Here is a 19,845-nt window from a genome sequence, read left to right on the forward strand (position 1 = left end):
TAAAAATATCTTAGGCAGAAACGAGATGGAATGGGTATTCAATCTACAGACCCTAGCCCCCAAAGGTTTAAATGCAGACTTTGATTTATTTAATTTTTTATAACTTTTTATTAATATGTGGTTTTATTTTCTTATTGTGGTCATTTGGGAGTTATCCTATCCATAGTTGTCACCTACGGCATTATGTCCTAGGATACCCCCAATATGACCACTTACCAGTCAGATATCCTTATCCTTATATATTTTTTATCTTGATATTCTTTTATCTTGATATTCTTATATGTGTCTGTATATATATATGTTTTCACATATGGTTTTATAGAGCAAGTGTTGCCCTTTAAGATATTTCATATTTATTTTATTTCTTATAATTTTAAAAAACATTATGCTGCTAATTTATCCTACACTAAATGTGATGAATATTAGCCATGTTGGTACACATTCCACATAAATATGACTACCACTATATATAATGCTTGTGCCTGCTAATAACAAGCTAAGTTTTATATGTTATTTTTTTATATGTTATTTTACTATATATATGGCTACCTATTGCTATTAAGCATTCCTAATATGCACACTAATTCTTTCCCTGATATTTTATATGTTGGTGCGATCTATTTCTATTTAAAACCCATTTCGGGTCTTTAAACTACATTTCCCAAACTCCTGTACGCCGATCACAGGAGTCCGCTGTCACACTGCTCTTGTGTGACGCGGACCATGTGACGCGCACGAGCACCGCCCTCCCAGGACGCTCATTGGATGGGGATGAGTGCGATCACGTGGCCCGCGCACTACATTCCCCATAATCCCATGCGGGTCACGTGACACGCCATTATATATAAACAATATAAGATTCCTCAAGCTATATAGCTTCGTTTTTAATTTTCCTTTCACCTATTATGTCTGGCACATGCTAGACCTCACTCCACTTAAAAATATACCTATTCTTAACAGTATTTTAAGTTTTATTTTTCATATGTCTTATGCCTAACTGTGATTGGCTTATGTTAATTGATGTTATGTTTGGCGCCGTTTTTAAAGTAACAGTGCACCTATATATATTTTATTCTTGCCAGGTTTTAAAGTTATTCCATTTTGATAAAACCCAAGTGGTGAAACGCGTTAATGGATTTTATTATATACTTTTAATAATAAATTACGTTTGGCTTTATATTTGTGCCATTCATATTTTTTATTATATATTTTTATCACTTCTATTTTATATTTTTTCCTTTCCTGGCTATTTTATACATCCTAAGGTGGGGATTATACCACCCACGCAATATCTCAAGTGCAGTGTCATCTGCACTTTATACTGTGAGTATATTTACTTTGTTTTGCATCTATACCACATTTTATCTTCGGAGAGCACTATCGTTTGTCTATATTTCTCTCCCTTCTCCTGAGAATTGGACAGCACCAGACCCAAAGTGGACCAGAATTCCGTGATATCCTACTAGCAGGGATTATACTGCAGAACGTCTATTCCCCTTGAGCTGGTTATAGCTCATGCAAATGTGAGTTCTTTACATTTTATTTTTTATCTACTACGTACCCCACAACCTGCACAATTGGTCCTTTTCCCTTTTATATTTTACATATCACGGGAGGATCCAAAGCATCACAAGAAGAGAGAACACTCTACCAGTAGAACACTCTACCAGTACAACCAGTGCAACAAACATTGACAATTTGTTTTAAAAGTACTTTTTATTTTATTACTTTTTTACTTTTTATGGGACTTATTTCACTGTATTTTTAGGTCATTTTTGGCGCAGCCTTTTTCCTCCTTTTACACGAATATGAAAGTGTCCGGGCTGGGGTACGACCAGCATCTGGAGGTTCTGTCCATCCCCATCTTATGCCCCTCTGAGGGAGGCCATAGCCTTGCTGCAGCTGCGATATGATCAAGTTAAGTGTCCCTCTCGGAGGTCGTTGCCACAAACTACCGGAGCACTGAAGTGGGGTGCATGGCTGCTGCATTTGCCCCTTTTAATGCTGCAGAATAAGGTCACCTTGCGTGGATCGTCGAGCAACTTAGCAGTGCATATAAAATGTGGATGTGGGAAGTGTTGTTACTAAGTATATGGTGTGTGAGTGATTGCAGGGGCGGTAAGGTGACAGTGGAGTGGGTGTAGTGTATGTCTGTCCTCCTGCGTGTGTGTAAGTGTTACTATGTCTGGTGGTATGTTTTGCCATGTGACGTGTCTGCGGTGTGGTCGCTTGCTTGGTAGGGTATCATAGGGGGAAAGAACGGGGTACAACCTGTGTAACAGTAGACTGAGGTCATCATATCCGTCAATAACAGGGATCATTAAAACCATGGATAGTGTCCTTCAAACATTAAACATACAGTCTCGGCCGTCTGTGGGCCGTTTGTGTCGCTCTTCACGTGGTGACAGCTGCATAGGAGTCGGGTGTTCTTCCTTGGGGGATATAAATGGTGGTTCTTGCCGGATCCCAGGTGTGGGTCGAGGGGGGGTGTTGCGCACTCCCTGTTGTGTCAGTGAGTCCATGGACAGGCCCATCTCCCGCAGTAGCGTCGCTGAGCTCTGGAGGTCTTGGATGTAGTACGTTTCGCTTCCTTGCTTGACCATTAGCTTGTGGGATTGGTGCCATCGGTATTGAGTCCCCCGTTGTTGGAGTAGGGAGGTGAGCGGTAGGAGTGATCGCCTCCATGCTAGCGTGCCGCTCAATAGGTCGGCGTAAAATGATATCGCCATATTTTCAAAGCGGAGGGGGTACTTGTCCCGCAGTGCTGTGAGGACCACTGTTTTGTCAGTCCCGGTTTGAAAGGTAATTATTAAATCCCTGGGGGCTATGGCTGGCGCTTTGTTGGATTTAGGGAGTCGGAAAAATCTGTCCAGTATGATGGCTTTCCCCTGCCTCTGTGGCAGCAGGGCTGCCAGCATGCGCCTTAAGAAGTGTGGCATTTCTTGCGCAGAGATGTCGTCGGAGACCCCTCTGAGTTTGAGGTTGTTTCGTCTCCGTGAGTCCTCTAGGGCCGCAAGGTGGCGTTCTTGTAACAGGGTCTGCTGCTGCAGGTCTTGTATGGTTAGGTGGAGTTCGGCCATTTGTTGGGCGCTGGTTTGGGAAGTTCCCTCAAGGGCCCCTATGCGTCCCGTCAGCTTCTGCAGGTCGGTGCGTACCGCCGTTATGTCCGCCAAGATGTTTCTTTGTAGGTCTGCCAGCAGTGTCTTGAGGACCTCTGTGGTCACAGGCGAGGAGTCAGACCCTGCTTTGGTGTGTTTCGGTGCTTGTGAGGGAGCCGGTGCAGGCATGGGTAGGTAATCTTCATCACCGTCATCAGACAGCCCATCCGAAAAGTTTGAGCAGCCACTGGAAAGCGCAGCCATTTTGGGCCCGCCGGCGCCATGCGCCTGCCTCCACATGTCCCCAATAGTGAGTCCGGGTGCGGGTTTGTCGGTCGTTGGACGCTTAGATTTGCATCCCATATTGTCCAGGCTTACCCGGGGAGCTCTTATGGTCAGTTTTTGGAGATGATGGTTTCAAGTTTTAGTCGTTTTGGCTGAGCACGGAGCTACAGGCTTGTGCGTCCGTTCACCTCGGTGGTCAGGCTCCGCCATATTATTATTATTTAATTTGTCACAATAAATTGTATCTATTTTTATAACAAATTGTGATTTTATTTATATGGAATACATTTCACTTACACGATAACGATCTTTGGGATCTGAGAATTGAAATAGTGGGCAATTCTCAACTGTTTACTATTATTATCCCATAAATATCCCCACATAACCTATTCCAAACTGAAGAATGACGAGATTGTTCTTTTAGTTCAATGCGTGGCATTCATTTTAAGTCATAATTATTTCTGGTCAGATGGTCGTTTTTATTTACAATTGGAAGGGAGTGCCATGTGAACACGTTTTGCGCCAAGTTACACAAGCTTGTTTATGGGCAAGTGGGAAGACGAATTTACTTAGAGCCACTGCCCTCTTGGTGCAAAACTGTTCCTATGGCGAACATATATTGACGACTGCTTCTTCATCTGGCAAGGATATCTAGAATTACTCAAATGTTTTAAAAATTACCTCAATAATAACCCACACAACTTGTAATTTATTAAGAAGTCTACATTAAAAATGGGACGATTCAAACAAAAACGTTTAAGAAAAACGTTGATTGTAACAGTTTTATTCCTTTTAACAGTTATCATAAACGTACCTGGCTTGAAAATATCCCATATGGCCAATTTAGAAGAATAAGGAGAAAGTTAATTTGAGAAATTTTGAAATTTGTCAGACCCAGATGCAAGAAATGAAAGAGAGATTCATAGTCAAAGGATATTCTGAACCACTCTTGGAAACGGCAATGAATAAAGCCTTATCTATTCCAAGAAAAGATACACTTTGCAATAAGGAAACACAATTGGAGGAATGCAAAAAAAGCTCCTGCTTTCATGACCAAATCAGCGATCAATCTCAAACCATTAGGAAGGTGCTAACTAAACATTGGGATATACTAAAGAGTGATCCCATACTCAATCAGTTCTTGGATGAAAAACCCAAATGTAATCTTTTCTCTCAGGCACCTAATCTGAAAGTTATGCTGGCACCCACTGATAAATCACCCATTCCCAATACAACGACACCAGCTAAAGGCTTTACTTGATGCAAGAAATGCATAGGATGCAGAAATAATCCCAGTTTAGAACATATTACCAATAAATTCTACTCGCTAGGCACACAGAAAGAGTATAGAGTGAAATTGAATATGGACTGCACTACAACAGGGGTTATCTATCTACTCACATGCCCTTGTTCAAAGCAACATGTGGGAAGAACAAAAAGATCCATAACCCCTTAAGGACCAAACTTCTGGAATAAAAGGGAATCAAAACATGTCACACATGTCATGTGTCCTTAAGGGGTTAAAAATAAGAGTGTCAGAACACATAAGAAACATCAAGAATGGCCTACCAACATACAATTTGTCTAAACATTTTAATGATGTCCATGGAAGAGATCCAGGTGGAATCCAGTTTTTACCTATCGAAAAAGTTAATATACATTGGAGAGGGGGAGATTTAGAGAAAAACCTAAACCAAGCAGAAGCTAGATGGATTTTTACTCTGAATACTCTAGCCCAGCAGTTCCCAAACTGTATGCCGTTCCAAAATTGACATGCACACAGGGGTGCTGCGGAATGTTTCCCCGTTGCTATGATCATAGCACCGGTGGAAACATTACTGCTCAACAGGGACCCGGTCGAGTGCCGCCGTCCTTTAAGACCACGACAGGGCCCCTAACCCTAATCCTACCCCTAACCCTATCCCTACCGCTACCCCTAACCCTTAGGGGAAAGGTTATGGGTAGGGTTAGAGGTAAGGGTAGGTTTAGGGAATTGCTGAAGTCCTGAATTCCCGAATTGCCAAAGTCCCGGATTTGAAAGTGCCGAACCAATGTGCCGAAGTCCCGAACCACATTTTTTGCTCATGCACATCCCTACTAGGCACATTGCAGCACAGATCCACTGCTTAGTGGACGGACGTTACCATGACAATGCTAACTATTCCAGCACACAAGCCGTCTCTTAGCTGTTCACAGAGAGGTAGTGAAGACTATTCTGACATCGGTGAAAGCTGACCCGGGAGTGAAGGAACGCACACGGTGACTTCACTGGTGGACCACACACAGCGAGGACTGCAGCTCTCACTTACCCCATCCATCGGAAAAACTACCAAGCAGCTGACGTGCAGCACATCTTAAGTTACTGTTGGTACCTCCTTTATTATATTACTTGTCTAAGTTGATTTTATATTACTGTTTATGTTGATTTTACTTGACTAATTACAATTATTTTGGATTTCCAAGAAGCACTTTTCCTCTTTTCTTATCACTACAGTGTTTTTTTCAAGCACTCAGTTTAACCAGTAATGTGCTGCTTCTATATCTTTATTTATTTATTGTGAGCTATTCCTGCTGTATTTTTCTTTTTATATTTACTGCACTTTAGTAAATTATATTATTTTAACAAAGGGACCACTCGGCTGTGAATTACCCGTATACAGTACAGATCTTTGTGTATTTTCCCATTTGCTACATTTTGTGGACTTACCTATCCTGTTGGACTTGATATATGGGACTTTTTTAGATAGTGACTTTTTAAAGTTCATTGATTATTTGAACTACTATTTGGGTACATATATACTTGAGCCAGAATTCATCTGTTATATATTGTATACTCCTATCCGTTGTGTTTTTCTAGCTCCTGGGACCCTTTCATCTTATACATATAAGTGACATTTATTTATCTTGAATTTCATGTGTTTGAAGCAGGAAAAATGGACAAGTGAAAAGATCTGATTGTCTTTGATGATGGCCAAATAATGATGGCTAGAGAACTGGGTGAGAGCATCTCCAAAATGGCAAGTCCTGTGGAGTGTTGCAGTGGTTAGTACCTACAAAAAGTGGTGCAAGGACTTACAACCGGTGAACTGGCCTCAGGGTCAAGCATGCACAAGGCTATTTGATTAAGGATAGCACATCTGATCTGATCACACAGAAGAGGTACTGTAGTTCAAATTGCTGAAAAAATAATGCTGGCCACGACAGAAAGGTGTCAGAACACACAGTGCATTTTGTTGCATATGTGGCAGCATAGCCGCAGGCTGGTCAGAGTCGCCATAATGACTGCTGTCCACTTTCAATGGGGATGTGAGCATCAGAGCTGGACCATGGAGCAATGGTCTGATGAATTACGTTTTCTTTTAGATCAGCTGGATGGCTGAGTTCATCATTTATCTGGAAAAGAGACAGCAGAAGGATGAACTATGGGAAGAAGGTCAGTCCAGCAGTTTTCTCTCTGGGCAATGTTTTGCTGGGAAACCTTGAGTCCTGCCATTCATGCAGGTGTTACTTTAACATGTATCAACTACCTAGAGATTGTTGCAGACCATGTACACCCCTTCATGGCAATGGTGTTAACTGATGGTAGTGACCTCTTTCAGCAGGATAATGCACACTGTCACATCGCAAAAATTGTTCAGGAATGGTTTGGGGAACATAACAAATGATCTGCTGCTAATGTTCTTGGTGCCAGATACCACAGGACATGTTCAGAGGTCTTGTGGAGTCCATGCCCGGCAGTACGAGGGGGACTTACACAATATTAGGCAGGTGGTTTTAATGTTGTGACTGATCAGTGTAAGTAGAGGAGCAGTCACATGCAATGAACATTGTGGCTGCCTGTCACTGCTTCCTGAGCTGTATTCATTGAGTAAGTGGAGATTGCGGTCGGTGAAAGGGATATGACATTACATTCCTTCTGCTTCTGGATCCAAATCATGCTCCATTGGTAAAAGAGAACATACAATTAAGTAACAAGAAGCCAAAATGAACACCATCTGCCAATGTTTCAGCACCTATATCTCCAACAGTATTTCTTAGTATGTATATATATATAGAGAGAGATACATTTGAGAGAGAGAGAGATACATTTGAGGATTCGTGTTTTTTATTGTAGAGAAGCAGATTTGAAGCACTTCAACCTAATTTATGTAAAAGTAGGTGAAAATTTACATTGTTTGTTTAAATCAAACTTAATTTATCGATTCACATCACAGAATCAATTTATGTGCAGTTTAGCATTAGAAGCAGTAATCCAGAAATTGTGTTTTACTTGTTCCTTAAACATCTATAACTGATTATATATTGTTGGAACAGAGTTGTGTAGGCAATATTATTAATTAACTGGGTCTTTATCATACAGCCTTCCAAAAAGTGTCACACTTAATAGAGGGTGAGTTGCTATAGCAGGTTTACTCACAAGGCGCCCATCACTCATAACCTAAAAAAAAAAAAAAAAAAGATATTAAGAATAGGAAAGAGTAAGAAGAAGAGACGACAAATAACTAAAAAACACAAAGGAAATAGTTCCAAGTGCCACAAATATTTGTTTTCTGATTATTTTGATCGCTAAAAAAACTTTATGCTACCATAAAGTATCCTGTTTTTTTGGCTTTGACAACTTCCTATCCTTCAATTCCCTGCTTGATCCGGTGCAATCTGGCGTCCATCCCCCACATTTGACTGAAAATGCCCTGAAATGACCAACCACTACTCTTCTATCTTATTCTTATCTTATTCGACCTCTCAGCTGCCTTCGACATAGTGGACAAACCCATGCCTCCTACAGTCTCACAGCTCTCTTGGTCTTAGCAACAATTCTGTCTCTTGGATCTACTCATCACTCTAAGTCATTTTATATGTCTTTTGATGACATTTCCAATGCCCCTGTGACTTGGATTATGTCAAGGGTTCTATATTGGGTCCTCTACTTTTCAACATTTATACTTCTTCTCAGAGTAAGATTATCAACAACTACAGCTTCAAATATCAGCTTTATGCTGGTGACACTCGACTACTTCTCCACCCCTGATCTTTCTCTCTCTGTCCTTACTCATGTCAGCGACAGCTTATCTAGCATTTCTGCCTGGATGGACTCTTGCCACCTAATGATTATTATGTCCAAGACACCTCTAGCTCTTCTACGATTATGTTCCCACCTCTAGCTCTACTACGATTTCAGACTTTTCTATCACTGTTGATCACTATCTCCCAATAACCTCAAGTCCCCTCTTTCTAAATTACACTTGACTTCAGTTTGTCCAGTTTGCCACGCTGTCCAACATTCCCCTAGTTTGCATTCTTTACATTACATTTTTGTTCAAGGAAACCTGCCACTCAACTAAATAACTAACACATTCCACCTGACTAATAAATGCTGTCATATCACTCTCAGTTAACATTATTCTCACCGTTGAGGTCCCCACCACCATTTTTCTAGATTTCTAATCTAAAAATTCTCAAGGGGACCTCAACTCCTCCAGTGTTTGTCAAAGTTTTTATTTACTCTTGGATGTATTCTACCTTTGTCTTTTTACTTGTACCAATTGTACCCAATTACAGCCCTGTGCAATGTTTTAGCACTTAATAAAAAAAGTACAATAATAAATAATAATAATACATGCATATTTGCTGCCCTTAAAAGAGAGTAACATTTTTGTTTGGAAAATCTTGTAATGACTATTACAATGGTATAATTCTTGTAAAATGTATGACAACGAGAGGTGGAAGGTATATGACTAACATGGAAGTAGGTTCTGTAGTGATACCTTAAGAGATGACTAGACAAAAGGGCTCTGGTGGACCTGGATAATTGTCAAACTATTTGAAAATGGTTTACCATAACCTTTAGTGTGCATTCTAGCGAATATGGTGCTTAGGCTGTCCGTTTAAGAAGAAAGTGGAAGGAGGGTAATATTATTAGGTCAACAAAATATCAACACATAACTTGCATTTACCTTAAAGAGATTAGGAGCCAAATTAACATTGTTCAGCAAAACTTCTGGAAATACATAATTTGTAGAAAAACTTCCGCTGAGAGTAAATTGTTTAAATTTGGTAGAAGCTGTTTCTACAGATTCACCACATGTATTCAAGTCAGAGCTTAAACATTTCAATAGTGTGCACACCTGGAAAAAAAATATAGATACAAATTTTAATGTGTTTTTAAAATTCTTCCAGCATCTCATATTCTCATAAACTAAAGTTTATCTCCAAAACCTCTTTGCTTCACTCACTTAAATGTCATTATTCATTATTCCCTAGTATAATAAATATAACCACATGGTGGCGTAGCTAGAGTTTTTGCAGCCCCTATCTTGACCCAAATACAAAATCTTATCCATCACAAAATATTTTGTTATTGAATACGTACCAATACAATTGTCAGTTTCACCAATAAAGTGTCCAATGTATAATTATTGGTGAAACTGACAATTGTATTGGTACTTATTGAATGAAAACATCTTTTGTGTGGGAAAATATTTTCTATTTGCACTTTGGTGCAGGGGGAGAGGGGTTCTGTGAGAGTTCAGGGAGACAAGGGATCTGTGCAAGGTGCAGGGGGTCTGTGAGAGTGTAGGGAGGGAGGGAGGGGGTCTGTGAGAGTGTAGGGAGGGAGGGAGGGGGTCTGTGAGAGTGTAGGGAGGGGGTCTGTGAGAGTGTAGGGAGGGACGGACTGTGAAAGTGCAGGGAGGGAAGAGATCTGTAAGTGCACGGACAGAGGGGCCTGTGCAGGGGATAGAGGAGGCCTGTGCAGGGGATAGAGGTGGCCTGTGTGGGTGAACAGGGGGTCTGTGAATGGAGAGAGGGGGTCTGTGAAGGGAGATAGGGGAGGGAGAGAGTGGGTTTGTGAAGGGAGGGGAGGGAGAGAGTGGGTTTGTGAAGGGAGGGGAGGGAGAGAGTGGATCTGTGAAGGGAGAGAGGGGGTTTGTGAAAGGGAGGGAGGGGTCTGCGAGTGCACGGAGGGAGGAACTCTGAGCAGGGAGGGAGTCTATGAAGGAAGGGTGTCTGTGAAGGGAGAGAGAGGGACTAGACAGGGAAGAGAGGTGACCTGTGCAGGGAAAGAGGGGGAGTATACAAAGGATAGATGGGTCTGAGTGCAGGGAGAGGGGGTCTGTGAAGGGAGAGAAGGGGTATCTGTGAAGAGAGGGGGGGGGGCGTAAGGGTGCAGCTGTGTGTGAGAGATGCTGTGTGTAAGAGGGGTGATGTGTGTGTGTGTAAGAGGGGTGATGTGTGTGTGATGGGTGCTGTGTGTGTATGAGAGAGAGAGGTGATGTGTGTGTGTGTGAGAGAGGTGCTGTGTGTGAGAGAGGTGCTGTGTGTGAGTGGGGTGCTGTGTGTGAAGGATGGTGGGTGTGGGGGGGAGGGGGAATAGGGAAAGGGATTTTTTGTTTATTTTATTTAAAATTAGAAAGAAAAAAAATCTTCATGTCTCCCCTTAGTGCCCCACCCTTCTTCTTACCTTTGGTGGGAAGGGGGACACTACCAACCCTGGTGGTCCGGTGGTGAATAATGATCTACAGCCTGCAGGTCCTCCCACAAGCTGACTGCTGTGTCAATGGCAACGCACGGCAACGCTCAGACCAGCATGCTCATGGGAGAAACTGCCTCCAAGGTCCTCTCTCCCTCCCACCCTCCCTCTCTCTAATGAGATCTTTGATCTCCCCACTGGCCAGAGAGGGCCCAAAACAAGTAAGCAGGGCTGCCTCTCTGTGGGCCAGCAGGGTAGATCAAAGGATCTCCCCTGTCGGCCCGGTACATGGGCAACGCTGTGGGGCCCCTATGCTTGTGGGGTCCACAGGAAAGTGCCCAGCATGCCCATGCGGAAAGACAGCCCTGACACTGGAAGCACAATATAGCATGTTATTCACGCTAACTCGAATAACAGTTTAGAGAAGATTCACTACGCACATTTGTAAGCTAGGAAAACATACATGAATATAGATATAAGCAAAAACGACTAAATAATTAAATCCTAGGACTTTTACAAATATCGCTGACACTGAATGTAAGATAGAGTAGTTCTATTTTTCAGAAAGTGTAAAGTGATGGCTGTGTGATTTGCAGCCATGGGAGGTGTAAGTAGGGCTGTGAAATTAAAGGTATTTAACACCTAAATTAGCAAAGAAACGTGTTATATTCTAAAAAATATTGTACCTTTTGCGTCTGGTCATTTTTTAAAGTAGCACAGACATTTTTATATTTCATAGATTCAAAATTTCTATTTTCTATGTGTGCATACATACTCAAACTGCTGCATATGCTAAGCAGCATTTACAGATAACCCCAACTGGACATGGTTTTATGAGATATACTCCTCACTACCTTTGCAAACAATAGAACAGCCAGACTGTTTTCAGTCACTTCTTTGAGCAGTGCTACCTGCATAATGGGCATATCCAGACAATCTGCAGCAAATGCAGTAAGGTAAGGATGATATCTATATATGCATATGTATATATTATTTTTCTATTGCATTTGAATGCATGGTTTGTAAAACAATAAAACAAAAATGGGAGGGACAACTCCAATGCTAATCTCAGTTAGTGCTTTGTAGATATAATGACTGCTCAACTTTGAACCTTTAAAATTAAAATGACATTAGCAATTAATAATAAGATTAATTAATAATTAATGATGCCCAGGCGCTACGTTTACATTCACCAGACAATATACATTATAACAAAGTGATTACAGCTAAAAAACAAACAAACACATTTTCCACAATAAAAGGGAGGGCAATAGATATGACATCTTCTCTAGTGCCACCAAATATAAATGCCCATCAAATGAGAGGGGTGAGAGCTGTATCCTTGTTCTCTCCAAACAGATAACCATAAAATAAGAGTTAATTAGAATATTCTTACTGTGGTGTCACCTGCATACTGAGTAGAGTTTGTTTTTGCCAAATAATGTTGCATTACTATTACTTTTAACAGAAGTCTTTAAATAGGTTATTATACCCCAGAAGTCTGATTCATTTCCTGTTATAAATATATGGCAAGTGACTGTATAAACTATAAATAAATAGTTACCTGCAAATAATATTGCCCTTCGACCACATGAAGACCATCAAAAGCACCAAGCACATAAATCTCATTATTCTGTTTGTTCTTTCCATAACCTGCTTTCTTATAGTTTAAATGGCAACATAGATCATTTTGGCAAATTGTATAATTTCCTTCAGGCTCCTTCAATTCCGTGAAGGTAAACCGATCAAAAAAAATACTTCCTTTAAACACATTGGTCCCAGGTGAATATTTTTTAATAGTAGAAGCATGCTGGTTCCATTTAATTGAATAATATGTTGAAGAGTTCCGTGGATGTGCATTCAACTCAGAGATCACTAAATGGCCATCCTCAGTGTCCATATTATAGTAATAAGGTCCAACATTCTCTGGAGAGAAGATTCCGCTGCCTGTGGAGAGCATGGAACTTGATTAGCGTAACATAATAAAAGTTCCAACTACTACTGTTTTAAATGTACGGTCTTTGGCTGATACATAAGCCTTCGGCACCTTTGTTGCTTCTGGAACACAGTCGATTACCTCATTTCTATTGTCCATTATATTACTTGCTTCACTTATACTTGAGGGTTCTGCCTTTCAGGCCAGCCTGATTTACTCTACTTTTTCTTCTCCCCTTATTATATCATGTATCCTATTCTGTTATTGAAACTGCTTAATTTAACTTTACAATGGAAATATATATTAATCAATGCTTATTTAGTGTATGTACTGTGCCTTGAACAAATAGTCACTTACAAAGCTGTATTTTTGCTTACAGAGTAATTTGTGATCAGCAAACTGGAAAAGAAACTGGAATTATATCAGAAAATGGGGAAACTGCATTACTGAGTCTGTATATTGTCATGTACACTAACATATACAATTGTTGATCCTCCTGGATTGTGTATTTTGCTAAATAGTTTTTTTTGATGGTGCGAAATGAATAAAATCACCTAGATATGTAGACTTTGTTAATTGACACAAAATATAAAATAATAAGTCTGAATAAGAACATTTAACAGAAATTATTTAAAAAAATAAGAACCTGTAAATCTTAATAGCTTGTCCTGATTAGTCCCTGCTCAATTCTGAAACATGTTTTTTTTGTCAGTCACTTTTTATTGAAGGGAAGCAGAATACAGGTAGTATGCAGTACCAATATACATCAGAAATCCATTTAAGGAGATCTCACAATGAATATATCTGTATAAAAGGTAGATTAAAGCACTTCATTTCTAAAAATAAAGAGAAATATGTTGCATAGATATAAAAAAAAAAACACATATTAGATAGTATGCAATTAAGTAACATTGGTAACATAAATAAGTAAGTATAGGCAAGATAATTATTATATTTTATAATGGGCACATACATTGAAAAGCTGTATTATAAATGGGCGCATGCTCTCTGCAAATATGAAACTACTCAGTCAATGCCCATCCTAGAGGGCTAAAATCGAGGCATGCAAAAAAGAAAGTGGGACCATGGACTAAATCCCATACTGGGCACTCAGAGCCACAAGGCAGCCCCCAGTTAACAAGGCAGGCCCACACAATATGCCTACTAGTCCACCAAGTCCCGCTGGTCAGAACTGTTCTAATAACTGCCCAAGAATGGTGGTGAAGTAAAGCACGGTGCAGATGCATCCAACATCACCAAATTGACAAAGATGACAGCCTTGTGGAGGGGTTCTTCCCTTGGTGTCCCGTCACCTTGGGAATAAAATAGGTGGTGGCTTCCCTCCATGTCTGGTAACTGTACGGACTACCAATTCTTCACAATGCTGCAGTTTCTCCCAGAATGCCAAACATAAACGAAGAAATTCCTCTAGAAGTCTTTGTTGAAGCTGCATATGCCTTCCTTGAGCCATAGACATCGTCAATGCTTGCTCAGACGCCATGTTACATAATTAGAAGTTACGAAATGCACACTCAGATACCAGAAATTGAGTCCTTGTCAAATATTAACACCTGTTAGTGCCAGAATAACTATCACTGGCAAGGAAAGGGGATTTACTTAGACTTCCTTGACCCCCTCACACCTGTGTCACCAACAAGACCATGTGTAGGCCACAATATTGCTTCAGCTGTAGGCCAGCTCAGGTCAAAAATGATCTGAGATGGCTTGAAATTGCTTACTTGATGAGTTTACAGATTATCACCAAGACTTCCAACAGTGGTATAGGTGAACAAGATTTCATGGAGAATATACATTTCAGCATAGCTTTTAGAGCAATGTGCATCTGCTCAGCAAGGATGCCCTGCCGATTCCTCCCAAACAAATTAATGCTCACATGTGCCATTATAGAAAGAACTTTAGCCTGTTGCATATCAGTCCAGATTTGAAATACCAACAAAGAGAAGTAAAGATCAAGCTATTTGAGGTGTTGCCCTTTCTTGGTAGTCCTGTTTTGGTTTGCACTGCAATATCTTGTCATATACATTACACAGATTTGCATAAAAAAAAAAAAGAAGAAGAAGCAACTGCCAAACTTTCAGTATTTAAAAATGATTATAAATGGTACAGTCATGAGTTACTGCTGTGGATTTGCCATACATTATTATTACACTTATTTATAAAGTTCCAACACATTCTTTAGCACTGTACGATCAGTTGATGAGACATATAAGTATATTAAAGAGATACTATAGTCACCAAAACAACTTGAGCTTAATGAAGCAGTTTTGGTGTATAAATCATTCCTATGTAGTCACTACTCAATTCATTGCAATGTAGAAGTTAAATCATTTTATTTATCAAGTCCTAGTCACACATCCCTGCATATGACTTACACTTCCTGTAAAGAGTCATCTAATGTTTACACTTCCTTTATTTACAGGCTGTCAATTCCTCCCTGCCAGCTGATATCACAGGGGCCCGGTCGGCTCATAAAAGGCCAGCACCTGGCCAAGCCCCTGTTTAATGAGTTTTAGGTGGGGGGGAAACACATATAATATCCTGAAAATCACACACACACACACACACACACACACACACACACACACTGTGTGTTAGAATGTGGGATTTCCAGGATACTGTGTATGATCTGTCAGGGAGCCACATTCAAAATGCGTGAGTCTCCCGGAACTACCGGGAGACTTGGGATGTCTGCATATGGCAATTTGGATGAGAATGTGGCATTGTCAATCTCTTGGTAGCATACTGATAATGGTTTTAATTTCAGTTTCATACGCTGCCAAAGTCATTGAGTGTAGATTGGTCAGGATTGAAAACACGATGAGATTGCAATAGATTTTTAAAATACAGGCAATTATTTTATTAGTTATAATGTGCCAACTAATTCCGTAGCGCAATACAATAGGTGGACTAACAGACATGAAAAACAATAAACTAACAGACATGTATTTGCAACCAGACAAGTTGGACGCACAAGAACAGAGGGTGTTGAGGGCCCTACTGAAGCAAGCTTGCATTGTGTGGTAAAGTGGCATAAGAGGTTATTCTGAAAAGTATATCATGTACAGGAAAAAAGTAGGTTACTAGCACAGTTTACAATGAAGGGTTAGTTTATTGGATGACACAGTTGCAGGTGAGGAAGCAGGGTGTGTTACGAAGGTGCTATTACCAAGGGGAAATCTATTAACAGTTTAATTGATGTGTTGATATGCGTGGCACGATACGGCAGGGATTGTGTTATCTGCTATATTGGGTCACCAGTAAGGAATACGACATGTCTATGGAATGGGAAAATAATAACAAATTCATAGATGCAATTATTATTTCTGTGGCAAGCACATAAGAGAAGATAGAGCCAAATGTTTCCATTTGGATTGAGGTTGGTCTGGAACAAAGGAGGTGGTCACTTATTATTTCTATAGCTACACCTTAACTCCACCTCGGGCAAGACTTGATAATTCACAGGGTATATATCCAATAATTGTGAGGGGTGTTGGGGTAATTGCTTGGGGCCAAGATCTAATTTTGAGTGAGTCACCATCATCCTTCCTTGCCAGAGACCCTCTGGGCAGAAGTTTTACTTTGAAAACCTAAGTGAGTAATTAGGACTTCTGTTATTTTATCCTTTTTGTTTTTATGTTATTGGTGTAAATAATTTGTTTATCGTATAGTTTTGTTTGCACTGTGACTATTGTTTGCTCATAATAAACATTCATTTATTAAGTTCTGCCTTTGTCTGGTTAAGAATCATGTTACCTGAAAAGACTAATTAGCATTTTGCAATTACATAGATATTGTCCTAAGTAATATTTGGTGGGTTTTTATTATTGATTTACCCGGGGGACCAAGGCACCCCATTTATAAATTGTCTTGGTGGTGACAGTGTTAAAATAGTAATAGTTATATTATTATGTTTAAGTGTGGGTCGTGGCAAGGGGAATTTTGTGATGATTTCCGGTCGAGTGCAGACAAATAGTGAACGTTAACCCTTTCGCCGCCACAACTACGTCACGCCCGCTCTTGCAGTAGGGTGCGTTCATGACAATGCGTTCCTAAAGAAGTGAGTTCTTATTGATCTTTTGAAAGAACTAAGACTGAGTGAGACTCTAATGGAGCAAGGAAGGGAGTTCCATAGGAACGGCGCAGCCCTAGAGAGGTCTTGAAAGCAGGCGTAAAATGTCCGAGTATGAACAGAGAATAGACGCAGTATACATAGCAGAAGTTAGGAGTAGGTGCTTTGCGACCAAATCAGGAAAGGACTGTAGAACTCAAGATTCAGTTAATGGATATTTGCTATGCTGGCCGCTATTGAGATTCTAAGGTTTAAAATCAGTGTGAGCTGTTTCATTGTTGCCAAAAAGACTAAAAATAGAGGGTTGCAGTTTGAGCCCAAATTCTCCATAAACAGAAAGTGTTTACTAGTGGAAACCATTAAAGGCGTAGGAATATTCAGGTATGCAGGGATGGACAGATGTTGTCGAAGAGAGTAAGGTTTAATCATAGCATTTCAAGTTCATTGCACAGGTGTAATTTCTTGACTTGAACCACTTGTGCAAGGGGAGATGCAACATAGTATTGCCTGATATCGGGAATTCACAAACCACCCTTTTGTTAGCAAAAGCCATGTTCAAAACTTTTTTTAAAGCTCAGAAACTCTACCAATTGACAAAAAGATCATACTACTCTCACGGTAATAAAGAATACCATCTTCTAGCTAGAGCACTCAGAGATTGTAAGGAAAACCTTCACTGATAAAAATTATTGATTAAATAGCCACATGCATTACATTACAAACTCTCTGTAGCATACATTTTTACACCAATTATTAAACACACATTTTAACACTTAAATAATTCAAGAAAGCTACTTAGTTGGCTCCAAATGAAAAGACACAGTATACAAATAAGATAAATTGGCGCAAGATTCAAACTGATAGACAAAAAAAGTATATAATAATAAAATAAAATAAAATAAAAGAAGCAGCACCAGCAATGTACCCTGGTAAAATGGTACTAAGTTATACAGAAAAGAGAAAAGTGCTAGTGCGCTAAAAAATATGTATAGAGACACCTCTAAAATATTCAAGTGACTCTCCAAATGTAAATAGTGGTTTTAACAGAGACCCAAAGACAAGTATGTGCACCCAACACACTGACACAAATATACTTATAGCCTGTCAATGTTGGTAGCTGGGTACTGTAATCAGGGAGACAAAAACAGGGAGGGGGGACAATAGGAGGTACTCCTAGTGCAATAAAGTTAAAAATATACACATAAAACACATATATATTAAAATCCCTATAGGTAAAAAACTCACAATTGTGGAGTGGTATAAGCCCCACTCACGGCTATCTTGCCCAGGGAGGATCAGCCCCTTGGGTACGTGGGATCCACAGAACAGCTCTTAGTAACCACAAATAGATCTGTAACAGGGACAGATGATAGAACGTAAGTCTTTACTCCTGTTCCGAGGTGCCTCTCGCCGGTGGATGTTTCCCAGTCACTTCCGTGTGCGTCGATCCCGTGGTCACGTGACGCGTTTCGCCCCGCCTCTCGGGGCTTTCATTGCTCGTTTGAGAAAGCCCCGAGAGGCGGGGCGAAACGCATATACATATTTTTTAGCGCACTAGCACTTTTCTCTTTTCCAAATGAAAAGAGCCCTAGACATGCTGGATTTACAAATTTTCAATAGAAAGTATATGTGCCTCTTCTTAGTTAATACATTCTTAAAGCGACACTACAGTCACAAGAACAACTACAGCTTAAAGTAGTTGGTCTGGTGTCTACAAACTGTTCCTGCAGTATTTTTATGTATTTTTAATTAGAAAAGGCAGTGTTTATATTACTGAGTAGGAACACCTCTAGTGGCAGTCACTAAGATGGGCACAATAGTTGCTTCCTGGGTCAGTGCTACACACTGTGCTCACTCTTTACCGGACCACCAGTGATCGTGCTCACCCTACCCTGGTTAACCAGGGATAATCCCCCCTCCTGCCAAACAACAATCAGGAGAAGGGCAAATTAAAAACTTGCACACAAATTTCCCCTATTCCCTACACACACACATAATTCAGCCCACATACACACAGCCTTCAACGAGCACACAGGGACTCACTCTGCCCCTCCCCCCATCACATACACTCAAACAACACTCAGCCACTACATACTACCAAGCACATAGCACAATTTCCCCATACATATATAACACTCAGTCACTACACACATAACACTCCACAAACAGAGTCAACAACTCTAGAAGGGGCCCAAAACTTGATTCAGCTCTGGTTTGGAGGCAGAGGTGATTCTCTAACTAGGCAGCCGCCTAAGGCCTTGCGCTGTCTGGTGCCTCACGGCCGCCTAAATTGCCTTAGGGCAGACAGGAGGGGGCCCAGCGACTTGCTGTGTATGCTGCCGGGTGCGAGGCCCCTCCTATTTGTTGGTAGGAGAGCACTCATGGCCACCAATCTGCAGCTCTGCAGTGTACAGAGCTCCATACTGTGTGTTTCACAAATTCTGGCCAATCAGAGCCTTGCCGCGGCTTACTATAGAAACGCTCTGACCGGATCTCACAAGATTCATGGAATGTATCTCTGCACCCAGCGGAGCTGCAGACTGGTGGCCATGGGTGCTCTCCTGATGGCCACTGGACCACCAGGGAATAACAAAAGGTATTTAGTCTCCCCTCCCACACTACCTTCACCCCCCTCCCTCAAACCATCAACCCCTTCTTCACACCATCACCCCCTCCCTCAAACCATCATCCCCTCACTCACATTATTACCCCTCCCACACAAAATCATGGACAACATTTTGAATCTATTTAGCAGTTTTTTTCATTCGCTTTTGTAGATGAGTAAAAGATTTTTCACATAAAAGTCAAAAAACATGTATTTTTTTTTCAATCATATTTTTTCATTTTTTTTTAAATTAAATTACATGAGATTATATAAATAATGGTATGTAAAGAAAGTCCCTTTTGTCCTGAAAAAAAACCAATATATAATTTGTATGGGAACAGTAAATGAGAGAGCGGAAAATTA

At 40.5% G+C, this 19,845-nt stretch overlaps 1 protein-coding gene across 1 annotated transcript in view; it reads right to left on the minus strand.

Annotated features, from left to right (window-relative positions):
• Positions 1-7,470: 7,470 nt before the first annotated feature.
• VNN1 (vanin 1) overlaps positions 7,471-19,845 on the minus strand; it is a 39,776-nt gene continuing 27,401 nt past the window's right edge. Inside the window, exons 5-7 of the mRNA XM_063441182.1 lie at positions 12,416-12,798; positions 9,338-9,508; positions 7,471-7,821 (exon numbers count right to left, since the gene is read on the minus strand). Coding sequence (XP_063297252.1) covers positions 7,717-7,821; positions 9,338-9,508; positions 12,416-12,798 — 659 coding nt within the window. The 3' untranslated portion in view covers positions 7,471-7,716. The remainder of the gene's footprint in view (positions 7,822-9,337; positions 9,509-12,415; positions 12,799-19,845) is intronic.

Source organism: Pelobates fuscus, chromosome 2 (genome assembly GCF_036172605.1).
Source record: "Pelobates fuscus isolate aPelFus1 chromosome 2, aPelFus1.pri, whole genome shotgun sequence".
In the NCBI taxonomy this organism is placed as follows: Eukaryota; Metazoa; Chordata; class Amphibia; order Anura; family Pelobatidae; genus Pelobates; species Pelobates fuscus.